This window comes from Neoarius graeffei, chromosome 21 (genome assembly GCF_027579695.1).
Source record: "Neoarius graeffei isolate fNeoGra1 chromosome 21, fNeoGra1.pri, whole genome shotgun sequence".
Lineage (NCBI taxonomy): Eukaryota > Metazoa > Chordata > Actinopteri > Siluriformes > Ariidae > Neoarius > Neoarius graeffei.
Genome location: NC_083589.1, coordinates 62,600,419 through 62,621,966, shown reverse-complemented (window position 1 = coordinate 62,621,966; position 21,548 = coordinate 62,600,419). Strand labels below are relative to the sequence as shown.

The 21,548-nt window shown below is 41.7% G+C and overlaps 1 protein-coding gene across 3 annotated transcripts in view; it reads right to left on the bottom strand.

The window, feature by feature from the left end:
- The window catches only part of bcat1 (branched chain amino-acid transaminase 1, cytosolic), a 70,914-nt gene extending 50,796 nt beyond the window's left edge, over positions 1 to 20,118 (bottom strand). Inside the window, exon 1 of one of the 3 annotated variants that reach the window (XM_060903472.1) lies at positions 19,976 to 20,118. In XM_060903472.1, coding sequence (XP_060759455.1) covers positions 19,976 to 20,011 — 36 coding nt within the window. In that variant the 5' untranslated portion in view covers positions 20,012 to 20,118. Of the gene's footprint in view, positions 1 to 19,838; positions 19,874 to 19,975 lie in introns of those variants that run through there. The other 2 variants (XM_060903473.1, XM_060903474.1) reach the window with 2 other exon arrangements.
- Between the last annotated feature and the right edge of the window lie 1,430 nt (positions 20,119 to 21,548).

The following is a 21,548-nucleotide window of genomic DNA, read 5'->3' as shown; positions in this document are numbered from 1 at the left end:
ATACATACACTTGCTTGTGTGTGCACACACGCGCGCACACACACACACGTGTGAGACCTGTGAGATGGACAGTATTATATTAGTCAGTCACAACAAATTGTTGGAATTTTTTGTTTTGATGTCAGATGATGGCTTTGCATTTTTTTGTCTTGCTTAAAGCAGTGTTGCTGTTGGGCCGTTATTAAGCTCGAGGTGTGGATCTGGGTTTTAATCAGGTTGGATCATCACTTTTATTTTCTGAGCAAGCTGCATTTACAGCTATTCCACTGTCTTCCGGATTAACATACACATACATGTGCACACACTGCCAGAGCCGGGTCAGAACACGACCATGCTGATTTATGGGGGTGAGGAGGAGTGTTACAATTAAAAAAAAAATGAAAATGGCTCTTTTTCAGTTCAGTTATGTTTCATTTTGTAATGTTCTACCAGGCGTTTATTCTACAGGTTCTACAAGTTAGTCAGTAAATCCAGTTGGTTGTTTCAGAGGCATTCGGTTTTGTAAGCATTGTGTCAATAATACAACAATGCATTGACAGAAAATGTACTTTTAATACTTAAGTATTTTTAAAAGCAAGTACTTCAGTACTTTAACTTAAGTAAAAATTTGACTGGACAGCTTTCACTTGTATCGGAGTAACATCTGACTAGCGGGATCTGTACTTTGACTTAAGTAATGAAGTTGGGTTCTTTGTCCACCTCTGTTAAAGTGTGGCTGAAACACTCACTATCACACTAACACTGTTTTATTGTACTATACGACTCCATGCTCATTATATTACCATGGGTATAATATTGTGGCATTTCATAGTCACTACTATACTGTCATGGCTTTACTATACCTGATGGTACCGTAATCAGAAAACTGCCACAGCTTTATGACAGTACTTCATGCTTCACAGTATGGGTTTAAGTACTAAATATGAAATGGTGTGTGTGGCAGTGGGGGCGTGGTCGAGCGTCGGCTGTGAAAGGTGAGGAGCCAGGTTGAACCAGGAGGTAACGTGATGAGGTGCACTTGTGTCTAATTACTGGCTGTCTATTAACCTGTGTCTCTGTGTGTCTTTCAGACAACCAGGAATGAGAGAGAGAGCTATGACACCCCATCGCACATGTGTGTAGGCTAGTGTGTGTGTGTTCCGTCATGGAAAAGTGTAAATAATAAAGAGAAGACATCTGTTCTGAAGCCTGCTGCCCGTTCCTCTGTTTCCCAAAAGTCAGAGTTGTTTCAGTGTGTTGTGTTTCATAAATATTTGAACATATAGTACTGTGCAAAAGTCTTCGGCCTCCTATTTTTTTCATACAAGCTTTGTTATAGATCTCTATTTTATGACTTCTACATTATCGAGTCAAAACATTACAAAAACATTTTAGAGTTACAAATGTTCTGTTGTGGGTTTTTTTGTTTTGTTTTTTTAACCCCCGGCACAAAATTAATTATTGCAGAAAAATTGCTGCAGGCCAGGTACACAAAGCTCTGAGGAAGATCAACCCCAGGAAGGCAGCAGGACCAGACAACATCCTTGGGCAGGCCCTCAGAGTATATGCCAATGAGCTGGCTGATGTTTTCACCACTATCTTCAACCTTTCCCTCAGCCAGAGCACCGTTGCCTCCTACTTCAAGACCACAACCATTGTCCCTCTTCCCAAGAAGAGCTCACCCACCTTTTTTTCTCTCTCTCTCTCTTTTTTCGGAAGAACACTGAGACCGGAAGCTTTCTTTTTCTCTCCTCCTGTGTAAAGACCACAAGCGGAGGCCATCTACATCGGATCTGCTTTAATATCAACAGATCTTCGATTAAGGTACGTGAATCTTTTCATCATGGCACACCTTCAGCCTGTTCAGTGTGCTGAGTGCAGGATGTTTAGTCATTCTTCCTCCATCACTAGCGATAGCTTTATTAGCTTTATTTGTGATAAGTGCAGATTAGTTAGCTCTCTGACGGAGAAGATTACAATGCTAGAAGCGCGTGTCCAGGCTTTAGAGAAGGTCAGTGAGCATGAGAACAGTGTAGTTTCTGTAGGGGAAAATCTGGATGCCCTAGGTGGACTTAGTAATCCCCCAACTCCGGCATTAGAGCCCTTACAGCAGGGCGAATGGGTGACGGCTCAGCGGCATAAGCGCAGAGTCAAAGCTACCGCTGAGGCTTGCCCACGGGAGCACCACTCCTCTCCGCATCACGTGTCGAACAGGTTTGCTCTCCTTAGTGATGCACCCGCTGAGAAACCTGAAAGAGCTCTGGTTATAGGGGACTCTATCATATGGCATGTGAAATCAGCTCAGCCTTTAGGGGCACCAGCAGCTTTAGTCAGGAGCCAGGGTGCCGGACATAGCAGGTAATCTTAGAGTCCTAGGCAAGCACAGGTTCTCAAAGACAGTTATCCATGCAGGAGCTAATGATATACGCCTTCGTCAGTCTGAGGTTACTAAGAGTAACTTTGTAGAGGTGTTTAAATTAGCGAAGGCGATGTCCGATGCTGTAGTATGCTCTGGCCCCATCCCAATGCAGCGTGGCGATGTAGCTTACAGCAGGTTATGGTCGCTGAACTGCTGGCTGTCCAGGTGGTGCTCTGAAAACAGTGTGGGCTTTAGAGATAATTGGGCTAATTTTGAGGGCACTGCTGGCCTGTTAAGGCGGGACGGGATCCATCCCACTCGGGAAGGTGCTGCTCTCATTTCCTGCAGCATAGGTCATAGTCTCAGAACAGGCCTAGTTAATTTCTGACAATCCAGAGCCAAGGCCAGGGAGCAGACGAACAGGCTAAACCGACTGTCTGCTAGCTGCACAGAGTCGTCACTCAGGGTCCACTACATCGAGACTGTGTCTGTTCCCCGAGCTCAACAAAAAGGTAGAAATACTCAGAGAGTTTGCTCCAGTAAACTAATCAATATAAAATTAGATCATACTGACTGTACAGCCGCTGCCAGCACCTTTGATCTAAAGGTGGGGCTATTAAATATTAGATCTCTTACATCTAAAGCGCTAATGGTTAATGAACTCATTACTGATCAGGAGTTTAATGTACTTTGTTTAACTGAAACATGGATTAAGCCAAATGAATATATAGCATTAAATGAAGCGAGTCCTCCTGGATACAGTTATATACACCAGCCTCGTCTAACTGGCAGAGGAGGCAGCGTCGCGATTATTTATAATGATTATCTAGGTGTAACACAAAAACCTGGTTATAAATTTAATACATTTGAAGTTCTTCATACTCATATAATGTATGTAGCCTCGAAAAATAAGTCTACCCAGTTAATTCCATTGCTTATTATTTTCAGGCCCCCGGGGCCATATTCTGAGTTTCTTTCTGAATTTGCAGATTTTATCTCAGATCTGGTTATTTCCTTAGACAAAGCTTTAGTTGTTGGAGATTTTAATATTCACTTCGATAACCCAGAAGACCCTTTAAAAACAGCGTTTGTGTCCATCTTAGATTCAGTAGGGATTAATCAGGATGTCATAGGACCGACCCATAACGGTGATCACACCCTCGATCTAATACTAACATTCGGGTTAAACGTAGACAATACAGTCACACTTCCACAGTCTGAAGTTATCTCAGATCATTATCTCATCTCATTCAAACTGTCTGAGTAATAATATATGCACCTCACCACGCTACTGTATTAAATGTACATTCACATCAACTACTGCACAGAGCTTTATAAATGATCTCCCAGAGTTATCAACTTTGATTGGGTCACTGTCAGCCCCTGCAGAACTTGATCAGGCAACTGAATGCTTAGAGTCAACATTCCGCCGTACCTTAGATAATGTAGCTCCTCTTAAAAGGAAAATGATCAGAGAGAAAAAATTAGCACCCTGGTATAATGATGACACTCGCACATTAAAACAGACCACTCAAAAATTGGAACGTAAATGGCGTCAAACAAAATTGGTAGTGTTCAAATTAGCGTGGAAGGAGAGCTTCCTGAAGTATAGAAAAGCTCTTAGTGCTGCGAGATCAACATATCTCTCCTCCCTAATAGAAGATAACAAAAATAATCCTAGATTCCTATTTAATACTGTAGCAAAATGAACCAGGAATAAGTCCACTATAGACACATGCACACCTGCAGTATGGAGTAGCAACGACTTCATGAATTTTTTTAATGACAAAATTGAGAATATCCGACAAAAAATTCAAACTACTAATTTAAGGTCAGACAATGTAAGTGACCCTGTAGTTAACAATATAACTGTATCAGATCAGCAATTAGAATGTTTTACTCCCCTTAGAGAAACTGAATTACTTTCATTAATCTCGGCATCAAAAGCCTCAACTTGTGTACTAGATCCCTTACCTACACGTCTATTCAAACAGATAATACCTGAAGTAATTGAACCACTTCTAAAAATAATAAATTCTTCTCTTACGATTGGCTATGTACCCAAATCCTTTAAACTAGCAGTTATCAAACCCCTGATTAAAAACCTGACCTTGATCCCTGTCAGCTGTCCAATTATCGGCCAATATCAAACCTCCCCTTTATCTCCAAGATCCTTGAAAAAGCTGTGGCACAGCAGTTATGCTCATATTTACATAGGAATAACATCCATGAAATGTATCAGTCAGGATTTAGACCTCATCATAGCACAGAGACAGCTCTGGTTAAAGTAGTAAATGACCTACTGTTGGCGTCTGATCAGGGCTGTGTCTCGCTGCTTGTGTTGCTTGACCTTAGTGCAGCATTTGATACCATTGATCATTCCATTCTTCTGGATAGACTAGAAAATGTTGTGGGAGTTAAGGGAACGGCCCTCTCCTGGCTCAGGTCTTATCTAACTGATCGTTATCAGTATGTTGATGTAAATGGTGATAATTCTAGACGTACTGAGGTAAAGTTTGGCGTTCCACAAGGTTCTGTCTTGGGTCCACTGCTTTTTTCTTTATATATGATCCCTCTGGGTGATATTATTCGTAAACATTGTATTAGTTTCCACTGTTATGCTGATGACACACAGTTGTATGTTTCTGCAAAACCTGATGAGAGACACCAGCTTAATAGAATTGAGGAATGTGTAAAGGACATTAGACACTGGATGCTTATTAATTTCCTTCTGTTTAACTCTGACAAGACTGAAGTACTTGTACTCGGACCACATGCAGCTAGAAGTAAGTTTTCTGATTACACAGTGACTCTGGATGGCCTTTCTGTTTCTTCACGTGCAGCAGTAAAAGACCTTGGAGCCTTTCAGCTGGCTACCAATCTTTTTCACCATCTAAAAAATACATGACATCTCCAATCCTTCCCCCTCCCAACCTCATGGAATATACAGAGAGTCTTGTATGATGTGCTGTGGGTCCCTGCATTGGGTGTAGCTTTGAAAACAAGCTGGGACCCAGTATGCCTATGCCATTCTCTATTCCTGTGTTGATAAGAAATAGAAAACATAGAGCATATTTAACCCAGGGGGTAAACCAGTCTAGTCTCCTTCCTGTTTCAAAACAATATCAGAGTGCCCAAGCGGATATTACTTCGAGACTTTCTGTAAAGCTAGCTCTTCTGAACGTTAGATCACTTTCAAACAAGTCATTTTTAATTAATGATCTTATTTGCAAACACAATCTTGATTTTTTGCTTCTAACTGAAAAAGGGCTGGATCAAGCAAATAGTGCTACCACCCTTATTGAAGCAGCTCCCCCAAATTTTAATTTCATGAGTGCTACCCGACAGGGGAAAGGTGGAGGGATCGCAAATATATTCAAAGCCTCTTTTCAATGTAAACAGTCCTCACTTGGTGATTTTACATCCTTTGAACACTTATGTGCACTTGTTACATGCTCTCCTAACATATTATTATTAACTATTTACAGGCCTCCGAGACATTCAGCCAAAGTTTTTCTTGAAGAGTTTGGTGAACTGTTGTCAGTCATTTGCTTAGAGTTTGACTGTCTTATTATATCTGGGGATTTTAACTTGCATGTAGATAATCCTGAAAACACTTATGCCAGAGAACTACTTGCACTTATTGACAACTTCAACCTAGTACAACATGTACAGGGGCCGACCCACTCTCGTGGTCATACCCTTGACCTCGTTATCGCAAAGGGTCTTACTGTTTCTACTACTGTTGTTGACCTGGCCTTATCTGATCATTTCTGTGTTTTCTCTGATGTTTCTATGTCTCCTCACATTCAGAACAGCTCAACGACTATGGGTAGGAGAGTCATAAACGACAACACGTGTTCTCTTTGAGCAAGCTCTCTCTCGGATCTCAACTAAAATGTCAGACTCTGTAGATGATTTACTGGAAATTTTTAATTTAAATATGACCCAAATTATGGATGATATTGCTCCATTCAAAATCAAAAGAGTCAATGATAAGCAGAAAGCACCATGGAAGCAATACCCAGCTGTTAAACTGTTAAAGAGAGAATGTAGAAAGACTGAAAGAAAATGGCGCAAAACTAAACTTCACATCCATTATCAAATCCATAAAGAGATGCTTTGTAAATATAATTATGAAATTCGTAAAGCAAGACAGTCTTTCTTCTCCAACATCATCAACAGGAATATGAACAATGCCCATGTGCTATTTTCAACAGTAGAGAAGCTAACTAATCCCCCACCACAATTAGCACCTGAACTTCTCTCAGTTAATAAATGCAATGAGTTTGCATCCTTCTTCAAAGGTAAAATTGATAAAATACGGCAGAATATTGCTCATAATATATCTCAGTTGCAAATAACTGAAAAGCTGCAATCACCAGTGGCACAGACAGACAATTTCAACACAATGTCAGAATTTTGTTTGATTGATTACGAGACTCTTGAAAAAACTGTACAAAATCTCAGTTCCTCAACATCTGAATTGGACATTCTGCCCACCAACTTTTTTTAAGTCTGTTCTTCACCTCATAATTACAGATGTGCTTCAGATCATAAATACATCCCTAGAGACTGGCATTGTTCCTGTGTCCCTGAAAAAAGCCGTTGTAAAGCCCCTACTTAAAAAGAATAATCTGGATCCTTCAGTATTAAATAACTACAGGCCAATATCAAATCTACCATTCATCGGGAAAATCCTTGAAAAAATTGTCTTCAATCAATTAACTGCCTTCTTGATATCAAACAGCTGTTTTGATAACTTTCAGTCAGGATTTCATGCCAATCACAGCACTGAAACAGCGCTGATTAAAGTTATAAATGACATGCGTCTTAATACTGATGCAGGCAAAACATCGGTCCTGGTATTACTGGACCTCAGTGCAGCTTTTGATACTGTTGATCACAACATACTGCTATATCGACTTGAACACTGGGTTGGGTTGACTGGTAAAGTTATCAATTGGTTAAAATCATACTTAAAAGATAGAAGCTTCTTTGTTACCATGGGAAATTGTACCTCAACATTAATGTCCTTGACCTGTGGTGTCCCCCAGGGGTCGATTCTTGGACCATTACTATTCAACCTTTATATGCTCCCACTTGGACAAATTATCAAGAACAACTCAATTTTGTATCACTGCTATGCAGATAACACCCAAATTTATTTTGCTCTATCACCTAATGATTATGCCCCCCTTGAATGTCCCTGCCAGTGTATCGACCAAATCAACAACTGGATGTCACAAAATTTTCTTCAGCTGAACACAGATAAAACAGAAGTAATTCTATTTGGGGAAAAAAGATGAAAGACTCAGGATTACCACTATTCTTGACACAAAGGGGATTAAAACAAAAGAAATGGTTAAAAATCTTGGTGTTTTCATTGACAGCGAGCTAAACTTTGACAGTCACATGAAAGCAATCACTAAATCAGCATTTTATCACCTAAAAAACATTTCCAAACTAAGAGGACTTATGTCAAAAAATGATCTGCAAAAACTGATACATGCCTTCATCTCTAGTAGGGTTGATTACTGCAATGGCCTTTTCACAGGCCTGCCAAAAAAGACCATCAAACGACTTCAGCTGGTTCAAAATGCAGCGGCTAGGGTTCTCACACGAACAAAAAGAACAGAGCACATTACTCCAATTCTAAGGTCCCTTCACTGGCTTCCAGTAAGCTACAGAATTGACTTTAAAGCATTGCTGCTGGTGTACAAATCTCTAAATGGTACAGGGCCCAATTACCTCTCTGATATGTTGCAGCGGCCTAACCCAATCAGATCTACCAGATCACAGCAGAAAAATTTACTGGTAAAACCTGTTGTTAAAACAAAGTGTGGTGAAGCAGCTTTTAGCTACTATGCAGTACAGCTATGGAACCAACTGCCAGAGGACATCAAAAATGCTCCTGCTGTTGGCAGCTTCAAATCTAGACTAAAGACCAAGCTGTTCTCAGATGCTTTCTGCTAACTGATTAATATAATCATCTTTACATGTTTTAAACTTTACTTAACTTTTACAGTCTCTGCATGTTTTAAACTTTACTTAACTTTTATTCCATTTTATTCTGCTGTTTTTACTGAACTTTTATTTCATTTTATTATTTTATTTCTACTATTGTTTGATTCTTATATTATTTTTATTTTTCTCTCTTCTTCCCCCTTTATTTTATGTAATTTTACTTTCTATTGTTTACTGTTTTGCCTTTACCTCTGTAAAGCACATTGAACTGCCACTGGGTATGAAATGCACTATATAAATAAACTTGCCTTGCCTTGCCTTGATTATTGACCCCAGTCTTTCATTCGAAACTCACATTGATAACATTACCCGGATAGCTTTCTTTCATCTCAGAAATATTACTAAGATAAGAAATTTAATGTCATTACATGACGCGGAACTAGAAAACTAGAACTAGAAAATATGACCCCATCACCCCTGTCTTATCCACATTGCATTGGCTCCCAATCAAATTTTGTATTGATTATAAAGTACTACTATTGACCTTTAAAGCACTGAATGGTCTCGACCACAGTACCTGAGTGAACTTCTGCTCCTCTATGACCCGCCACGCCTACTTAGATCAAAAGGTGCAGGCTATCTGCTGGTACCTCATATAGACCCCTTTCACATGACGTCACCGCGCCGTGAGATTTTGTTAGGCGCCATATTGGAAGACCAAGTACATGCACTCACAATATAAAACAAAGTACGAGCGAGAGTAAAGTGACACGATGGATGATAATTTGGGTTATGTGAGTACATTACCAGCTGCAGAAAGGGCACGGTATGTGGAGAAACTGGCTGTGATTGATGGGTTTGACCCATATGATAAGACTCGGGGCAAGGGAGAATGGAAACATAAGGAGGACCGGACACCAATTCTGCCATCTGTTTGCTACCCAGACATTGTAAACTATTTGTTGTTTACACCCAGTGCCTACACTCAGTGTTCGAACTATGCCGATATTTTCGGGGGGTCCCTTTTTTTCCCTTGGGGGTGTGTGTGCTTGCGCTTGTCTCAGAGCGCGGCTCTCCAAACACATGAGAAGCCTATCTTACGCACATATCACGCGGACTCCACACCTTCACACACGCATCGCGTCTGAAGTCATAACTCATCAGGGGAAATCGTGTCCACATTGGCATGTTCAAAAAACAACCTCGCGTCAACAATGATACCACACGCAAGGAAAAAAAAAAAACAGTCAGGCTACTCAACAACCAACCTGGCAGCAGCGAGCAAGCCCCAAACCATCCTAAATTATTATTATTATTAAATTGCAGAAGTCTGGGAGGCTTGCTCCTCATACAGTTATCAACCTGGGGCCACTTTAGCATGTTTTAAATCTGAATTTCTTGCGTTTGCTTACCTCAAAGTGTCCGCAGATCATGCACAGACTTATCCATTATATCCACAGTTTTTTGCCAAGTCTCACACAGGTTTCTTTCAAGTCTACTGTTGGGCCAATAAATCATAAATAAAACAGCTCAGATTTGTTTGTTTAAGTCGTTTGCCACTCCACTTTATTCTTGTGGGTTCACATACCGCTGCCGTTATTATCCCCTTATCACGAGTTTGTTGGTCTTCCAAAATGGCGCAGGGTCTGTTTACTTCCAGTTTCGGGTGACATCAGTGAAAGGGGTCTATAGTGAAGGCTACATCAGGGGGCAGAGCCTTTTCTTACAAAGCCCCACAGTTATGGAACAGCCTTCCAAGTAGTGTTCGGGAATCAGACACAGTCTCAGTGTTTAAGTCTCGGCTGAAAATAGATCTGTTTAGTCAAGCCTTGTGTTAATGGTGTTTATGAGGTAAAGGTGTAGATCTGGAGGATCCTCAGACAGAGTGTTTTGGTAAACTGGGATGTATGGATGCTGTCAGTCCCCACTCGCTTGCTCACTCGAGTTTGTTGACAGTGTAGTGGCTGCCGCTTTATGTCCCGGGGCCCCTCATGCCTGTGTTACCTTCTGGCTCTCCCCTTTTAGTTATGCTGTCATAGTTAGTTGCCGGAGTCCCTGCTTGTACTCAGTGCAATATATATATTGTTCCTACTTATTCAGGTGACATTGGGCATACCTAACAACCCGTGTTTTCTCTCCCTCTCCCCCCCCCCCCCCCCCCAAATCTGTCCCTCTGAGTTACATGGAGTCAACAGGAAATCTTTTGGTGGAGAGGGTGGAGACCTCGACTGGCTATCGTAGCCTGCAGGGAATCGGCCGTCAGACATTCTGTCACATGTCAAGACTCTCGTCTCTGCGAGCCTACCACACAGACTTAATACTTGTGTCATTTTTAGGCCATACCTAACAACCTGTGTTTTCTCTCCCTCCCTCCCCCCCCAATCTGTCCTCTGAGTTACATGTTGGTCCTGAGATTGAGATGCTGAACCTCTTCTGCCCCTCGGACCTGCTTGATCCATCCTGGTGCCCTGTGTCTGGTTGGAGTTTTATTGCATCGCTCCTGTGGAGGATGGCCCCATGAGGACAGTTGAAAGTTACACCTGGAGGACGCTCTGGACTCTTACAGTCATGCTTTTATGCCTGAGGACTACAGTTGACTTGCTAACTTTAGGACTGCAGTTGTCATGAACAGTTTTGCACTCAAGTTTCCATCAATGAAGAGTTACAGCATCAACAAAACGGTCTTCATGTTAAAACTGTTAATGTTATAGTCATGCTGTCTGTTGTTGCCCAAATGAGGATGGGTTCCCTTTTGAGTCTGGTTCCTCTCGAGGTTTCTTCCTCATGTCGTCTGAGGGAGTTTTTCCTTGCCACCCTCGCCACAGGCTTGCTCATTGGGGATAGATTAGGGACAAAATTAGCTCATGTTTTAAGTCATTCAAATTCTGTAAAGCTGCTTTGCGACAATGTTTATTGTTCAAAGCGCTATACAAATAAACTTGACTTGACTTGACCCACCTGCCTGAATGATTACAGGCAGATAGCACTCACTCCAATCATCTCAAAGTGCTTTGAGAGAGTGGTACTGACCCACATTCAAAGCAGTATACCAGACCCCCTGCAGTATGCCTACAGCCCCAACAGGTCCACCTCAGATGCCATCACTGCTGCCCTCCATTATACCCTCTCCCACCTGGAAAACAAAGACTCCTACATCAGAATACTCTTTGTTAACTACAGCTCTGCCTTCAACATGGTCATCCCCCACAAACTCACCCATAAACTGTCCACACTTGGTTTGCACCCCACCCTCTGTGACTAGTTCCTTGACTTCCTGACTGGCAGGCCCCAGACTGTCAGGATTGGTAACAGGACTTCAACCAGCATTATCACAAACACTGGCACCCCACAGGGATGCGTCCTCAGCCCCATCCTCAACACCAGGGGTCATCAAACTACGGCCCGCGGGCTGACTCCGGCCTGCCACCCCCCTTTGACCGGTCCCCCAGCCCTCTGCCCCCCACCACTTGAACCGGCCCTATGAGGCAATCCCCAAAAGTGGTCATGGCCTATTTTTTTTAAATTGCTTTTTGGCAAATAATAACATGTCTGCATCTTGTATTTTGTTGATTTTATCAATTAAAATTGATATTTAGTTATAAAATGAACTATTCATATTTTCCGAATTTTCGTCATATGCTCGCAATCAAGCAGTGACAGGCAGCGCACGCGCAGAGAACTGTCAGTGTTCAGGACAGCAAAATGGCTAGTGGTAAGCGAAAAGCTGACAGAGAGTGCAGAGTTTTTAAAGAACAGTGGACCACCGATTATTTTTTCGTTCAGTGTAAGGACTGTGCAGTTTGTCTTGTATGTAAAGAAAGTGTGTCGGTTTTCAAAGAATATAATCTGCGTCGTCACTATGAAACCCGCCACAAAGAGTATGCTAGTTTGCGAGGGCAAACAAGAGAAGACAGGATTCGGAGGATGAAATGCAGACTGGCTGCACAACAGAATGTATTCCTTCGCCAAACCCAGATCAACCAGGCTGCTGTCCGAGCTAGCTATAAGGTAGCTCACCTACTAGCTACCCATGGAAAGCCGTTTACTGATGGGGACTTTGTTAAAGTATGCATGCTTGCTGTGGCCAAGGAGGTGTGTCCCGACAAGAAGGATGCACTCAGCGCGGTGAGTCTCTCCGCACCTATGACCAGGCGAACCAAAGATTTGGGGGACGACGTGTATGACCAGCTGAATGAGAAAGCATCAGAATTCGAGTTTTTTGCTCTGGCCATGGATGAGAGCAATGACATGCAGGACACAGCACAACTGCTGTGATCTATTGATCTATTGCTCATATTATAATTTCACTGTTTTTTTAAATGTATTTATTTTATAGGCCTATTTATTTGACCTTTATTAAGTGCTGCACACAATTATTATTAATATTATTAATAATATCAACAGGCCTACCTACAATTTATAATTTTCCACTCACCTTTGCCAGTGTCAATCACCTCAACTAGGCAGATGTTTCTTACCTTGACAGCTTTGATGTTATTTTTATTAGAAAATAAATAAATGGAATATCTGTGGTATTTCAAATTAAAACAAAGTGTGAACTCGATTACTACTTTTGCAAACCACTAGTAAAGATAAATATGTGCCAGGAATCAAGTGTGGATATAGTAGTGGGGGATATAGTAGTGTGGATATAGTAGTGGGGATATAGTAGTGGGGATATAGTCGTGGGGATAGAGTGGTGTGGATAGAGTGGTGTGGATAGAGTAGTGGGGATAGAGTGGTGGGGATAGAGTGGTGGGGATATAGTGGTGTGGATATAGTAGTGGGGATATAGTCGTGGGGATATAGAGTGGTGTGGATAGAGTGGTGTGGATAGAGTAGTGTGGATAGAGTAGTGGGGATATAGTGGTGGGGATATAGTGGTGGGGATATAGTGGTGGGGATATAGTGGTGGGGATATAGTAGTGGGGATATAGTGGTGTGGATATAGTGGTGTGGATAGAGTAGTGGGGATATAGTGGTGGGGATATAGTGGTGGGGATATAGTGGTGGGGATAGAGTGGTGGGGATAGAGTAGTGGGGATAGAGTAGTGGGGATAGAGTAGTGGGGATATAGTGGTGGGGATAGAGTGGTGGGGATAGAGTGGTGGGGATATAGTAGTGTGGATATAGTAGTGGGGATATAGTGGTGGGGATATAGTGGTGGGGATATAGTGGTGGGGATAGAGTAGTGGGGATAGAGTAGTGTGGATAGAGTAGTGGGGATAGAGTAGTGGGGATATAGTGGTGGGGATATAGTGGTGGGGATATAGTGGTGGGGATGGCTGTGCCAGGCTAGTAATCTCTACTACACAATGAGGCCTGCTGGTGGTCATATTTGTCTGGGTCATACAATTCTGTTATATAGCTGACCCGCCCCGGCCGCCCATCACAGTCAGGAACGACAATGTGGCCCCCAGAGAAAAAAGTTTGGTGACCCCTGCTCTACACCCTGTTCACCCACGATTGTGTCGCCTCCCACAAGGACAACATCATCCTGAAGTTCACGGACAACACCACAGTGATAGGACACATCACTAGTGGAGACGAAATGGCCTACAGGAGGGAGGTGGCCAGTCTGGTGTCATGGTGTGAGGACAACAACCTCGCCCTCAACACAGACAAGACAAAGGAGATGATAGTGGACATGAGGAAGGAGAGGAGACCTCATCGGCCACTGTTCATCTGGGAGCTTGAGGTGGAGAGGGTGAGCAGCTTCAAATACCTGGGTGTTCACATCAGTGAGGACCTCACATGGACACTTAACACCACACAGCTGGTTAGGAAGGCTGTACTTTCTGAGGAGGCTGAGGAAGTTTGGTATGTCATCCAAGATCCTCAGCAACTTCTACAGCTGCATGATTGAGAGCATCCTGATGAACTGCATCACTGTGTGATACGGCAGCACTATGGCTATGGACTGCAAACGCCTGCAGAGGGTGGTGAAGACTGCTGAGAGGATCACCAGAACTCTACTGCCCTCTCTGCAGAGCATCTACCACCGCAGAGTCCACAGGAGAGCTGCCTCCATCCTCAAAGACCCCACCCACCCCCAGCACGGACTGTTCACACTCCTACCCTCAGGCCGGAGGTCCAGAAGTGTGAAATGTAAGGCTGTCAGACTAAAGAACTCTTTCTTTCCCACTGCCATCAGACTCCTGAACAGCTGACAGGAGTCTATAACCATGGACTACTTCCCTGTAAACTGCCCTTGACTGATTACATCTGTTTACATTTGTTTGCACGTTTGCACATTACTGCCCTTTTCGCTGCTACGTTCGATCATTGCCTTATTTTTGTATTATACTACCTATTTTGCACTACATTACCTTTATTTTGTACTATTTTTTTGCTTTTATTTTGCACTATATTGCCTTTACTTTGTATTATTTCTTCCACCTGGAGTGGTGCTTAAAAGTTTGTGAACCCTTTAGAATTTTCTATATTTCTGCAAAAATATGACCCAAAACATCATCAGATTTTCACACAAGTCCTAAAAGTAGATAAACAGAACCCAGTTAAACAAATGAGACAAAAATATTATACTTGGTCATTTATTTATTGAGGAAAATGATCCAATATTACATATCTGTGAGTGGCAAAAGTATGTGAACCTTTGCTTTCAGTATCTGATGTGACCCCCTTGTGCAGCAATAACTGCAAGTAAATGTTTCTGATATCTGTTGATCAGTCCTGCACACCAGCTTGGAGGAATTTTAGCCCGTTCCTCCGTACAGAACAGCTTCAACTCTGGGATGTTGGTGGGTTTCCTCACATGAACTGCTCGCTTCAGGCCCTTCCACAACATTTTGATTGGATTAAGGTCAGGACTTTGACTTGGCCATTCCAAAACATGAACTTTATTCTTCTTTAACCATTCTTTGGTAGAACAACTTGTGTGCTTAGGGTCGTTGTCTTGCTGCATGACCCACCTTCTCTTGAAATTCAGTTCGTGGACAGATGTCCTGACATTTTCCTTTAGAATTCGCTGGTATAATTCAGAATTCATTGTTCCATCAATGATGGCAAGCCGTCCTGGCCCAGATGCAGCAAAACAGGCCCAAACCACGATACTACCACCACCATGTTTCACAGATGGGATAAGGTTGATGCAGTGTTTTCCTTTCTCCAAACTTAACGCTTCTCATTTAAACCAAAAAGTTCTATTTTGGCCTCAGCCGTCCACAAAACATTTTTCCAATAGCCTTCTGGCTTGTCCATGTGATCTTTAGCAAACTGCAGACAAGCAGCAAGTTTTTTGGAGAGCAGTGGCTTTCTCCTTGCAACCCTGTCATGCACACCATTGTTGTTCAGTGTTCTCCTGATGGTGGACTCATGAACATTAATATTAGCCAATATGAGAGAGGCCTGCAGTTGCTTAGAAGTTACCCTGGGGTCCTTTGTGACCTCGTCAACTATTACATGCCTTGCTCTTGGAGTGATCTTTGTTGGTCGACCACTCCTGGGGAGGGTAACAATGGTCTTGAATTTCCTCCATTTGTACACAATCTGTCTGACTGTGGATTGGTGGAGTCCAAACTCTTTAGAGATGGTTTTGTAACCTTTTCCAGCCTGATGAGCATCAACAACACTTTTTCTGAGGTCCTCAGAAATCTCCTTTGTTCGTGCCATGATACACTTCCACAAACATGTGTTGTGAAGATCAGACTTTGATAGATCCCTGTTCTTTAAATAAAACAGGGTGCCCACTCACACCTGATTGTCATCCCATTGATTGAAAACACCCGTCTAATTTCACCTTCAAATTAACTGCTAATCCTAGAGGTTCACATACTTTTGCCACTCACAGATATGTAATATTGGATCATTTTCCTCAATAAATAAATGACCAAGTATAATATTTTTATCTCATTTGTTTAACTGGGTTCTCTTTATCTACTTTTAGGACTTGTGTGAAAATCTGATGATGTTTTGGGTCATATTTATGCAGAAATATAGAAAATTCTAAAGGGTTCACAAACTTTCAAGCACCACTGTATTTACTGTTGTAATTGGCATTTATGGTGGACAGCAAACTAAGAATTTCATTGTGCAAGAGGACATGTCCTTACTGTGCGTATGACAATAAACACTTTGAAACTTTGAAACTTGAAAAAAAATGTCTGTATCTGAGCGGCATATTCCATAAGAGAGCACTTTTCAGATGAAAAAAGAAAACATAATGAAGGCTGCTGGGTTTTGGTGTAAAATGAAGAAGTGAGTGTGACAGTCAAAGTGTCCAGAAGAACTGTGGCTGGTTCTGTAAGATGCTCAGGAAAACCTACAGATCATTTCCACATAAAACTGACCTCACTGGAGCTCAGACGGAGATTTTTTTAAACCAAAGGGTCGTCTCACACCAAATACTGACTTTGTTTCATTTATTATGGCTCACTGATTACTGTTTATAGTATTTTTTTTTTTTTTGAAACATTTCATTTCATTATTTTTAAGCTGTTTTTGGTCGACAGCATTTCTTTACATGAGCCTCAGACTTTTGCACAGAACTGTATTTCATGTTATTTTTCTCTTGTTCATCTAGAATTCCATGTGAATGCATGAAAATGTATGGGTCAAAATATCATAAATCATTTCACAGACGAAAGTCTCAAAACCACATACTTTTCCTGTAAGGAACTAGAATGTGAATCACAACAGAAGCATGATCTGGAGTAGAATTAAAAATTTAAAAAAAGTGTCACATGAGTTGGCTTCCTTATGTACTGCAGCCAATTTTAACAATGTCATTCTTGTAACGTGGCTATCCCCGAGGTCAGTCAGTACGCTTCCAGAGAATCAAAACGTTTCAGATATGTAGCTGAAGACTGGAAAAAGACGAGGTGATGTTTTTCCAATCCGTGTCTGATCAGTCTGGGTGAGGATGTGTACACTGTAGTCTCAGATTCCTGTTTGCGTCTGACAGGCGTGGAACCCAGATGTAGCACGTCCTCCTCAAGGTTTGACATGTTGTGCATTCTGAGATGCTTTTCTGCTCACCCCAGATGACAATTTTTTGGTTTTTAGAATATTCCGGAAACATTTTTATTACAGGAACCTTCTTTGAAGGTTTGTTTGGTTACACTATGGGATACCAGGCAAGTTTGTTTCACCTAAATATAAATATGACATTAGTTTTTGATTGCACGTTTTGGTTTAAAGCCAGTATCTCACTGGGCTGCGACAAACTGCGAACGTCATTCGCGAGAGAGTTTCAAAAGTGTCTTGAAACATTCGCGGGGCTTCTCAATTTCCTCACATGAGTCACAAAGTGTTGCTCCTTTGTCGCTGAAATTTTGAACATGTTCAAAAAATTCGTGCGACAAAATTTCTCTCAAAATAGCACAAATGCGTCGCTGGTGTTGCAAAGCCGTCACAAACCCTTCTCAAGTCAGTTTTCGTGAAGTGAGATACTGGCTGAAGTGCGAGAACTGAATTCGCATATTTTATCGCAATTGTTGTGTCTCCAACTAGTCGCAGGCTGTCGCAGTCCAGTGAGATACTGGCTTAAGGGACATTCTCTTAATTGTGAAAACCTTTGGAGAACGTTCCCATTTGGTTGTATTAACGTTCCCCTGACCATTTCAATACAAGATACTTTTGAAAGCCTTATGACAACATTCCGGTTAGGGTCTCTAAACATTACAGGAACGTTCCTGTAACTGTCACAGAAATTAGATACTACAGTTGTAAAGAGTGATTATTTGAGATTCCATCTGTTCAAACCAGTCTAGCCATTCTCCTCTGATCCCTCTCATGGACGAGGCGTTTCTGCCCACATCAACTGGATGGTTGTTTATTTTTAACCATTCTGTGTAAAAGTTGCTGAACTCTGAAGTCATTTTTTTTCTTCCCAGTCTGACTGCGTGTATGAACACAGGTACTGTAGTTCCTAATAAAGCAGACAGTGAGTGTCTGAATGTGAAAGTACACAAGGTTTGTTTCACCTCCTACAAAAAGGGCCAGAGCCGTCTCTATTTTCTGAGACAACTGAGGTCCTTCAACATCTGCCGAACGATGCTGCGTATGTTCTATGAGTCTGTGGTGGCCAGTGCCATCCTGCACGCTGTCGTCTGCTGGGGCAGCGGCTTGAAAGTGAAGGACACTAACGGACTCAATAAGATCATCAGGAAGGCCGGCCATGTTGTAGGTGTGGAACTGGACTCTCTGACAGTGGTGTTGGAGAAGAGGACACTGTCCAAAATAAAAACAACCTTAGACTGTCCTTCCCACCCTCTCCATGAGGAGCTGATCAGCCACAGGAGCACGTTCAGTAAACGGCTGGTTCTTCCACGCTGCATAACTGAGAGACCCAGGAAATCATTCCTACCTGCTGCAGTCAAGCTGCACAACGCCACTGTATAACTGTGGTGCACTGTCTTACCATGCATCCTTCACTCAGGTGCAATACATGTATATAGGAATCATTGTATATAAAATCCCTTCATTTTGCTTTTACTTAAGTCATTGAACTTATTTAAATTTATTTTATTTATTATTTTTTCAGACGATTTTATCTTCTATTTTTAGACATGCTTCCTTCTTCTCTGATTCAGGAGCTTGGTAGCAAATTTGAATTTCCATCTGGGGATTAATAAAGTAATTCTGATTCTGATACAACCTCAGAGCACTTTCACAACAGCTGAAGGACACTGAAGGACACGGATAACATGTTACAAAAAGTAATAAACATGGGTTAGTATATAAAAAAAACTACGTGTGACATAATAATAATAATAATAATAATAATAATAATAATAATATTGGCTGGCTTTTTTTCATGGTCTATCAGATATATTCCATTCAGCTACTTGTCTTCGACTTGTTCAGTATCATGCTAGCTGAATGGAATATATCTGATAGACCACGATAAAAAGCCAGACAATATTATTTAAATATTGTACCTTTAGGGGACAACAGCTCATCACTGAGGCAGTTCCCTCTAAGGTACTTATTTGTACCCTTTATATACTGATTGAGACCATATATGTACCTTTTTGGCCCCCACATAGTTACCTTGAGGTCCAATAATGAGCCCTCGAGAGTACATTAGTGTAGATTGTACCGTGGGGTACAGAAATGGACTCCTACTGTACCCCTGTTTCTGACAGTGTGAGATTCCACATCCTTGCAATTTCTACTTCAAGATCTTTATACTTCCCAACTACTTCATGTTCTTTAATTTATTATTATTATTATTATTATTATTATTATTATTAACAAGTCAAATGTAAAAAGGAGCCCACCTCAGAAGGGTGACCCAACCTTTCTGACACACTCCTGGGTATGGTAGTGGTGGTAGTCTATGTGTCTATTTTTAACTGCCTATCTCTGCCTCCATGTCCATCTCCTCCCAGCTGAATTATTATTAGAAAGCATGCAATAATCTGCAGAATCATGTGACCTTGTATCAGAGCCATCAATCAACCAACAGATCCATCAATGGATTCCGAAATAAAATGGAATAAAAATGATTTTTAACACACAGTCTGAGCCGAGCACTAACACACACACACACACACACACACACACTCACTCCAGCCGATGCACGTGACGCTGGGATCAGGCTGGGATAGATCGCACTAATCCGCTATTCTGTGGACACGTGACCGAGCGGAGCAGCGCGCGCTGTGTGTCGGTGCGGAGTGATGAGGAGCAGAAGGAAGAGTTTACCTGAGGAGCTCGCGCGCTCGCTGAGACGCTCGCCATGATGGAGGTGTGCAACAGAAGCGCGAGTTCGGACCTGTCTCTCTCTCTCTCTCTCTCTCTCTCCGTCCTCTTTTTCAGGCTGCTTTTTTTCCCTTCATGTGCAAATAATTACCCACTTGCATTGCATCATCCACCTTTTCTCCACAGCGCCTGCCCTCCCTGCCCTCCTCCCGCAGGGAACAGCCCACACTGCGCACTCACACATTCATCAGCACCATTTTGAAGCCAAGTGGCCATTTTATTCTATATGCATTTCATATACATATACAGCAGCTACTGTGCAAAAGTCTTGACACATGTAAAGAAATGCTGTCGACCAAAAATGGCTTAAAAATAATGAAATTAAATGTTTCAGCATTTAAAAGTACTATAAGCAGTAATTAGTAAGACATAATAAATGTCATAATATTTTGGTGTGAGACGACCCTTTGCTTTAAAAAAAAAAAGCTAGAGCGGCAGCTACAATTATCGACAGTCCATAATTATCTACACCTTTTCAGATTTACCAATAAAAAACAATCTTACAAAGGTGAGTTTCAGTTCCAACAGTTATTATTGGTTAATTAATCAACCGAAGGCCCCCCTGACCCTTTGATCTTGTCATCTGATGATGCAGCTCGTTACCTGAGATGGAATTTTGTTTAGCACAATCAGTAATTTTTCGGAAAACCCGGACGTTATCATCGCAGGTAAGCATGGTGGAAAGATCATGGACATGTTTTTACTGATCAAATTCACCGATATTTCATGATCTCCTCGTCAAAACCTACTTTGTTTCTTACTCTTTCATTTAACAGTCACTATTTTGTATCTAAACGCACGTTTGAGAGTCACATCCCAGATAGCAAATGATGTTATTTCAATGTTGATATTTGGTCAAGATGGTTGATTTACAGTTATAGTTGTACACTGATGGTGGATCAACCATTAATCAACCACTGATAAAATAAAAAGTTGAAAAAATGTGTTCCAATCAATGTAATGGTTGAAGGAAACATTTGATCAATGTTGAATATATGTTGATTTTGTTGTCATCATACACTGCACCACTGGACGGGAGCCTGGGGTGCACTCTGGGTGAGACCATTTTGTGGGAGGGGGGTTTCCTATATTTCATTTATTTAATTTAGAATTTTAATAGAGCACAAGGAACTATGAAGAATAGATTATTATTTATGGTTATGTGCAAATCTTGTGCGTGCAACATGTAAGGAAAAAACGAACAGAAAAACAAACATCTCCGTTTTCTACCGTATGGAATGGTCCAAATAACCGTCTCTCAGAAGAACTTTCTCGAGCTCCGCTGACGACGAGACTTGCGACCATAGACTGTCCGCAAGCGACTGAAGAAATTTCAACAACACTGGCCAGTTCTCCTCTTTGTAGTAAGTGTGGTTAAAAATAGTGGTTAAGTGTATAGGCTTCGTAGTAGTGAAATGGTAGCTATAAAAGGACAGCCCTCTGTGACAATTAACCTGACCTGTATTATCCTGATTTTCATAAGGTGAGGCGAGAATAATATGCTAGAAATGGCTAG